The 8,622-nt window shown below is 40.8% G+C and overlaps 2 protein-coding genes across 2 annotated transcripts; one reads left to right on the forward strand and one right to left on the reverse strand.

Moving 5' to 3' along the window:
* Nucleotides 1-551: 551 nt before the first annotated feature.
* On the forward strand, nt 552-1,477 carry ninaA (neither inactivation nor afterpotential A). Its single transcript, XM_068285652.1, has 2 exons — nt 552-1,129; nt 1,186-1,477. The coding sequence occupies exons 1-2, from the start codon at nt 617-619 to the stop codon at nt 1,387-1,389; spliced, it is 717 nt and encodes a 238-aa protein (XP_068141753.1). The 5' UTR covers nt 552-616; the 3' UTR covers nt 1,390-1,477.
* Nucleotides 1,391-8,176, reverse strand: LOC137573654 (uncharacterized). Its single transcript, XM_068285651.1, has 12 exons — nt 7,881-8,176; nt 7,698-7,822; nt 7,293-7,636; nt 7,096-7,232; nt 6,200-7,037; nt 5,759-6,138; nt 5,139-5,695; nt 4,781-5,080; nt 3,061-4,722; nt 2,037-3,001; nt 1,597-1,981; nt 1,391-1,531 (listed from the first exon to the last, which is right to left on the reverse strand). The coding sequence occupies exons 1-12, from the start codon at nt 8,077-8,079 to the stop codon at nt 1,481-1,483; spliced, it is 5,943 nt and encodes a 1,980-aa protein (XP_068141752.1). The 5' UTR covers nt 8,080-8,176; the 3' UTR covers nt 1,391-1,480.
* Nucleotides 8,177-8,622: the final 446 nt, after the last annotated feature.

Genomic DNA, 8,622 nt, shown 5'->3' on the forward strand with positions numbered 1-8,622 from the left:
TTTAGATGCGTTAAAGTTAAGTTAAGTACTTCGGCCCTTGTTCGAAAAAAAATTTTTAACATCTTTCAATAATATGTAGAATTTTGAAAACCGTTTATTGTAAATATTCAAAAATTAACATGGCTTTCTTAGCGTTTATTAAATAGGTTACAACAAAACAAGAAATATTTGCAACAATTTTGTTTTATAAAAATAAAATAAGGATAAATATGTAAATATTTAATCAACATTTTTACCAGCAAGTTTTGAATTAAATGATCTAAAAATATAAAAAAAATAACAGTCTTTAAATTGCCCCTGTTGAGGGTGTCTTAGACACCATGAGACGCCATTGCTTTTTTCACACTCACAGGTGGAAAAATACGGTAAAATCAATTCCCAATACCCCTCCCTAGTTATATACATACATACATACTATATACAGATGTACATATGTATGTACATACATATATGCATTTCGGTTGTTGGAGGGGCAGGGAGGTTGACTATGATTGTGTTTTGTCTAAATTTACTAGGGCTTCTTCTTTGGTCTGCCAGAAGTTTGGTTTTCCACATAGATTCATTCTTTAGTTGTTAACATTTCGTCATCCGATGCAAAGAGTGTTCGGCCAGCAGCATGAAGTCCAGTGGTCTATTTTTTCTGTTCTGCTCCGCCCTGCTGACACGCACGGCAATTGCCCTCAGCTTCACGGTGACCTCCCGCATCTATATGGATGTCAAGCATAATAAGCAACCTCTGGGACGCATTACATTCGGACTCTTTGGCAAGTTGGCTCCAAAGACGGTGGCCAACTTTCGGCACATTTGCCTGCGGGGGATCAATGGTAGCAGCTATGTTGGGGCACGATTTCATCGAATTGTGGATCGCTTTCTAGTGCAAGGAGGAGACATAGTCAATGGCGATGGAACCGGTTCGATAAGCATCTATGGCGCTTATTTCGAAGATGAGGCGAAAGCTTTAGATATTGAACACAATCGTCCGGGCTATTTGGGAATGGCTAATCGGGGACCCAATACGAACGGGTGTCAATTCTATGTGACCACAGTGGGAGCCCAGTGGTTGGATGGCAAGCACACGGTTTTCGGCAAAGTGCTCGAAGGCATGGACACAATCTACGCCATAGAAGACGTAAGTCGAAACAGATAGAATATGTTCCTTCAAGCGATTAATCAATCTTTGGCTAGGTAAAAACCGACACCGATGACTTCCCCATGGAGCCTGTGATCATCTCCAATTGCGGTGAAATACCCACTGAACATTTCGAATTCTACCCTGACGATTTCAATATAATGGGTTGGATAAGGGCCGCAGGATTGCCCGTCACTAGTTCCTTTTTAGTTCTTCTCATTTTTCACTATTTCTTTCGTCAACTCAACATGTATTGCTAAATGAATTTACGAACAGTTTTTATTTTCGTGATTGCAACACACAATAAAACAAAAAATTAATAAAAGAGAAAACACATATAAAATCAAATGCCTAAATTAGACGACCTGTTAGGAGAATGGGTAAAGTGGGTCCCAAATGGAGCTAATATAATGAAGAGAAAGTGGATTACAATATTTTGAATCGAATTTCAACTTTGTGACACTCACATCTATATAGATATAATCCTGTAAAAGTTGATTTCGTTCATAGAACTTGGATTCAGGCTTAAAGAAACCCACTAGGTGAATATCAACGCCCGAGAAGTTCGTTGGAGATGCTGAAAAGACTTTGGCCAAAGTGAAATGATGCTTATGGTCTGGATAGACGGAGAGATTCAGACTATTGTAATATTCATCAATTATATGACGATCTTTGGAATGAAGATCACGCTGGTGTCTGGTACTTCGATCCAAATCAAAGGAATGTGCATGTTTTAGACGGAAACTATCCTCGGGATTGGTCGTAACACGCTCCACCATATTGCGATATTTATTCTTAAAGTATTCCAATGCTGTACACTTCTCAGCCCAAAACGAGAATTTTTTGTCGGCGCTAAACCAACAAGAAGATTAAACAAAAGAACTCGCTTTCTATTTGTATGACTTACTGGTTTCCGACTTGGAAATCAACATAAAGTCCTGGAATACGAACTGCTGTCCGGGCAGATGCTTTTAATTTCCCGGGACCATAGAAATGTAGTCGAATTTCAAAACGACGTAGCGTATTAAGTGGCACCAGACCCAAATCAAGGATGTAGCCATGTTGTTCACAGGGAATGGGCTGGACGGTAAAATGTTTCACATTCACCGACTTGGCTTTACTGGAAGACTTGTCTTGCTTCACGTAGCTCTGATAGACCTGCTGATGCAGGGCATAAACTTCGGGTCGATGGTGCAAACGATGGATGTAACGTTCCGCTAGTAGCATTTGCTTAAGTACTACAGGATGGGGCAATTCCTGGTTGTTATTGACTAGAACATAACTCTGGACTAATCGGAACATTTGATAATCACGAAGGCGTTGACGATCACTGGTAGCCTGCTCGTCGCCTTGCTCCTCATCATCAGTGGTGGGATAAAGACTGAAATCGTCTGAGATGCCATCGCTCTCAAGTCCATGCGGGTTGCCATCCTCTTCGCCTGCTAATAGCAGGGGCTCTTTATCGGTTTCGGTTATTGATTTGAATGTCTCATAGTAATAGATGCGTTGCATAAAGTGGTATTCATCTATGATTTCACTAATATCTTGTTGGACCCTTGGTAGGTCCGAAGACATGCTAAGTATGGGCAAAATCCCTTGACCTTTAAGCCAAAAGTAACAGTAGGCACTTGTATTGATAACCACACCGAAAGTACGAAGAAAGTTCTCATTGAAACCGAAAATTCCATTGACTTTAATGCGATCCTCGGCCAAGGGCTTAGATTCAAATGTTTCACAAGACTCCAACTTGGCATAGCCCGCAATAAGTTGTTTATTACGTGGTGTGGGATTTATTTCACCCACAATAAGGCTTAATGGATAATTCGTGACATTCGAGATCCTCACGGTGGCATGGTAACTTTCATACCAAGGCTGCAATCGAAGTAAAGTTCGTCAAGTAATTTACTGAAATCATTTTAAAAATACTTTACCTTAATTCCCAGATAAAGTGTCTCCTTGTGGAACTTTAGCAACTGCTGTAGATTCACTAGAGTAACAGTCAAATATCGACTTTGTCCACCCAAAATGGATAGTTCAAAGCGAGCCTTTACCTCGTGGGAGCGTCTAATGTGCGGTATGTGCAGTAGACAACTCTGGTCCTCGGCGACATTAACTTGACCGCTTTTCTCATGAAAGTAGATATAGCTCTCGGCAAAACAATATTCCGAGCTTACAGGTGACAATTCTTGACTAGACTCGATGTTAAGTCTATCCATTATGTCGTAGATTGTGCGTTGAACAAAACACTTTGAATCGCAGATATCACTGTTATCCACAGACGGGGGAATATTCTCCAAGCCCGGAATGACAAAACGTTTATGGGATAAATCCAAATCATTGATGACCTCATCGATTATGTTCAGGACCAAGTTACCCGACTCTGTCTCGCGCACAAACTGACAGCGACACTGTTGGTAGCGCAAAGTCATATTCGGTTCATCGTCACAGGTGAAATTGTATTCGAGCATACGTAGGATTTCGGCTAGAAAGTCGGCCACTATCCCTTGAGGATCGTCTACATCACCGACGAATTGCTCGTGTGTTTCAAGGCGCTTCCACTTAAAGTCCGCGACTAGGCAACCTTGATTAACTAAGTCAACGCTAACATTGTAAGGATGGCCACGATCGAACAGCACCAATTCGGGTTGTAATATCAGCACCTCGGGCACTTGAACCGAAACCTTAACGATAAGTGGCTTCTGAGGTTTACCTCTCGCTATAACATTAATGCGACCTTCGATTTGTTTGCACTGTAAGTGCTTCAAGGCACCCTTGTTTAGCGTTACAAAGATCTCCTTGTGCTCCAGAGCTTTAATTTTTACACTTATCTCCTTCTCGAAAGTGTGCTCGAATAGCTCTTTGATCCGGAGGGGACCTGCTGCTTGCAAAACTACCTGATCAATCTCGAGATTTAGATGATTGGCCAGTTTTGGTATCTCGATGTGTGTGCGCTCTTTAAGAGGATGACAAATAACCAACAATTGCTTGGGCTGCCAACTCAATTGGGACTCTATGAAAGTGGCTTGGGTATTGATTTTGATGACAAATTTTCGTTGGGGATATTTCAAGTCGGTGACCTCCAGAAGGAAATCGCAGAAAAAAGTGCCTGGTGAATAACTACTGGCCATTATCTCAAGATGCTCTTCCCCACCCGATGGCATCATGATGTGTTTGGGCATTATGTCCAGTCGTGCTGTCAAAGGTTGAATCGAGCAAGCACCACCCCTGGCCAAATTTGTACCATAGACCTTTAGACGGGTAATTTGAACGCGATAGGCTCGCAGTCCACGATTAATGACCTTCACGGGAAAACGATGTGAGTAGATATTATTATGAAAGGACTCTTTCGTATCGGTATAGAGAAGACCAGTGTTAAATCCTTTCCGTATATTTGGATAAAAGTAGAGAGGCACTCCCTCGACCAGAAACGTAATCGGTAATTCCATAATATGATCAAATTTCAAGTCTATATACAAAACATTCTGATATAGATCCGGATCAGGAAAACATGAAACCAATGTGGTGTACATGCTCTGACCAGAAGCCGCTAATATTCCTCCCATAGTGGTCAAGTACTGAAACTCGGTGTCTTTCTAAAAACGACAAGGTTACGACATTTAAAAAAAATTGTAAAATATGAATGGATCTTACCAATTTCATTGAGAGCTTAGTGTTGGTCGGCGAATAGTTGTCTATGTAGAAATGAATTTTACTTAGTTCATAGACCTGCAAACGTCCATGGACATAATTTGGATTAATGCGTATTTCCGTGGGCAAGACGTTGGCCAACAAATGAAAGGGATAAGGTCGAGGGGCTCCCACAATTTTCACCAAACCCGACAATTTGGTTGTACCTAGCGAACGGAAAGTCACTGAACACTTTGCCTCGATTTGACAGCCAGAACTGATGTAAAATTTCCATGTGCCATCGCGAAAACTCATGTCATTGGGCTGCAAAGTAAAGTCGAGTCAAAAATGTAACTTTCTATTCTGCATAGTTTATACTCACAATGACATCAAAGTGGAGAAAACCTCCGACATTTGATAAGTTTAGAAACTTCATATCAAAGTCATAGCTCTCACCGGCATAGATAACACGTCGAGTCAGATCAACCAAATTATCCCATTCGATTTCCGGAACACAGCAATTGTACTCGAACCAAAGTTTTGAGCACAGGAAATCCGATTTGATAAGAATACGATCATTCAGGTGATCCTCACTTGAATCCGGACTATTACTGGGCAGTGCCGGACAGATACGCACCGTGAGTGATCTATGGAAATAGCCCACTTTATTGGGAATGATCAAAATGGTAATACTTCTGCCCGTATTCGGTCGCAAATAGATGATCTCATTGTCGCAGTAGACCTCCTGGGGGTCACTCGGTATTGCATTCCAGTCCATGAATATGAAATTGTTATGCTTTGTGAATACGGAAAAATATTTGGTATTGAGTAGACTCTGCAAAGCCTCTTGAATGACCCGTTTATCTGTTTCGGACTTATCAAATATTTTCTGTTTCTTCAGATTGGTCAGAAGATGGGCAGCCATAACAGGTACAGGCTCTATACGGAAGAAGGATTTAAGTTAGTTATACTAATGAATTTTTGAAATTTTTGGTTGCCCACCCATGACATCCTCCTCGAACTCCACACTGTAGACGGATTCGTTTTGATTATAGGAGTGTACTGACAACATATCTGGTTCTAGATTAGACAACTCGATGTCTTCATTCAAGAGAGAATCATTATTCCGCAAATCTTCATGGACACGCTGCAAATGGCTAATTGGATCTCGAACCGTTATGGGAAGCATTTCCGATGAGTCTCGTATATTAAGTACAAGGGGCTGTTCCTCCCCATCCTCAGTGGCATGAACTTGCAGAGTGATTGGCACAGCCAGTGGATTCATCAGAAGCATATAACGCTTCTGGGGCACAGCCATCGGTATGCTACCGAATTCCACCAGCTGGGGAAATGTACGCAGCTGCACATGCTGGCCAGCGCCTCTAAATGGACGAAAGGAATGAAGTTAGGGATTCGAATTTCTCAGTTTCTTAATAAGCTTACTTGACTAGAACTTTGTGGTAAGTTCCGTTTTCCACTTTAAATCTCAACGTAAGCGTAAAACGTGCTGGAATAGTCGAGAAGAATGACAAATGAAATATGCCCCGTGTGCAGGGCTCTAATTGAAAACCCTCCACGGGACTAATACGCACTCCACCAATTTGTGGATCCTGATAATCCTTAAATGTTACCTTGGCCTGGACGTCATCCACATTTAGGAACTTAATGTGGGCGCAATGCTCTTCACCCAAATAGATTTTACGAAAATCGATTACACTGGGATGCACCTCAACCACGACGCCGGCCACATCGCCGGTAACAATTACAAAATGTGATTCGATGCATTCCTCGACATCGGAGAAGCAAAACATCAATTTAGTGCGCTGATGATACGGAGGTTCTAGTTCGTCCGGAAAGGGTTCGCTCTCACTGTACACGGGTCGCAGAGCGATAATTATCTGATCACTCGCCCAGCCCTCAAGAGTCTTGGGAGCTGATACACAGAAATGTTTTCCCGCCTTCGCATCATAGGTTACATTCTGAGCGTTGGCATTTTCCTCAAAGTCATACATGAGCACACTATGCATACTGATGGCATCCTCAATCAGCTTATTCGATAGTCTCGAGCGTGACGATGCCGAACTCCGCGATGTATCTGTCTGCCGTCGATCATATTGAAAGTCCCCATCCATAAAGACATCATGTGGACTATCGTTGCAGACGCGAATCGAGCGCAAGTGTTCGCTCCCGAATCTAGCCAAGCCGAATTTCACATAGCCAGCGCTTAGATAAACTCCCATGGACCTAGGTGTATAGTCAAAGACAACCAAATGGGGTGGGCCTAATAAAAAAAGGACGATTGCAATCGGATACACAACTCTCTGTCAACAGATACCTACTTACTCCGAATTTAACGTTGAAGAAACCCTTGTAAACTTGCAATTTACGTGGATGCAGCGTCAGTAAAATCTTTATATAATCCCGAGGAGCTAACATGTCCTTATTTAGCGTATTAATTGAGAGTCCACGATTGGTGCTAATTGAAAACATGAGAGTTTAGTGAGTAAAACAACACTTGTTTCTCACTTTGACTTACTTTCTGCAACGCATTCGCATGCGATCTTTGGTGGGATTATAGACGATCATCTCGAAATGTGTATTATTGCTGGGCACACTGCTGGGAAATGTGATGGCTTCGCAGATGGATGGAGTGTTATCCCCATCGAGCACAATAATGGGCACTTGGAAAATAATGTCCGGATGAAAGGATTGTATGAAAATGTGACGACGTCGATTAATATCTACTGTGGTGCTACTACGTATCCAAATTTTTACATCTAGTGATTCGTCTGTTTCAAGATAACGATGCAAATCCGCTTCCACTATGGAAATAGAAGTATCTATGGGGCTATCCGAACTCAATTGGATTAAACGAGGATACTAACAAAAAACACAGTAAAGTTAATCGGATTCAAAGACATATCTTTTCACAAATACGTACTAAGCCCATATTTCGAATAGTCAAGGTTAGACCATAAGTTAAATTCTTTTGAAAACCAGTCTTATGTACTATAAGGCGTGGCAATATAAGCAGTGAATCAACCAAATTCGTATATTCACTAAAATCTTTAAGAAATCCAACATGAAATCATTTCAAAAGGAAATTATATGGTAATGAGCTTACATTCCTTTACTATGCAGCAGTAGTTCCCCTTTGATCTGACCACACTATAACTAGGTTTAGCCGAGTTTTTTAAAAGTTTACTAGGTTTCGATTTCGGCGGTGAGTCCTCTTCCAGAGAGCCTTCCTGCTCCTCACTCATGTCATCGGGGGCATCACCGCCGCCGCCTCCATCACTAGATGGCACTTCAACTTGCGACATTTCTAAAAGTAAATGCGGATGGTGTTTACTTTAAAACAAAAATAATTTGTACATATAATAAAAAAAGTATTTATTTTTTCTTGTTTTTTCTTTTTTTTTTTTTAAATTCAAACTGAAATATTTGACAACACAAACTTTTGACAAAATTGAACGGAAAGCTTTTTCAAAAGCTTTCTTAAAGAGGCGCCACATTTGCAGATAAGAATTTCGTTTTCGAGCTTTACTACCAAGATTTCATACTTTTCCACCTTCACTTTATCTAATAACCCTTAGTTATAAAAACTTATCAAGAGGATCTTTGGGTTTTTATTTATTAAACAGTCAAATCAAATATTTTGAACCTTTATATTATGAAAAACTTCTAAACATCCTTTATTAAACTAAAAAGTGTAGAGAATTTCCATAATTCAATGCCTAACAAATGGTGTTGAGTTTTCGTCCCTGAGAGAATTTCTCTAACTTTTTAAAGTATTCTTCATTAACCACTTATAAACCACCTTATATGCATGTGAATGCTAATACCTATATCGTTGCATTTCATTG

This window comes from Drosophila tropicalis, unplaced genomic scaffold (genome assembly GCF_018151085.1).
Source record: "Drosophila tropicalis isolate 14030-0801.00 unplaced genomic scaffold, ASM1815108v1 contig_413, whole genome shotgun sequence".
NCBI lineage: Eukaryota > Metazoa > Arthropoda > Insecta > Diptera > Drosophilidae > Drosophila > Drosophila tropicalis.

Excerpts from the sequence above, each read along its gene's own strand:
- ninaA (XM_068285652.1), top strand. The coding sequence starts at position 617 with ATGAAGTCCAGTGGTCTATTTTTTCTGTTCTGCTCCGCCCTGCTGACA. Across the intron at positions 1,130-1,185 it reads CAATCTACGCCATAGAAGAC|GTAAAAACCGACACCGATGA; the intron begins GTAAGTCGAAAC and ends ATCTTTGGCTAG.
- LOC137573654 (XM_068285651.1), bottom strand. The coding sequence starts at position 8,079 with ATGTCGCAAGTTGAAGTGCCATCTAGTGATGGAGGCGGCGGCGGTGAT. Across the intron at positions 5,696-5,758 it reads GTTCGAGGAGGATGTCATGG|AGCCTGTACCTGTTATGGCT; the intron begins GTGGGCAACCAA and ends TCTTCCGTATAG. Across the intron at positions 1,532-1,596 it reads AGGATTATATCTATATAGAT|CTCCATTTGGGACCCACTTT; the intron begins GTGAGTGTCACA and ends TCATTATATTAG.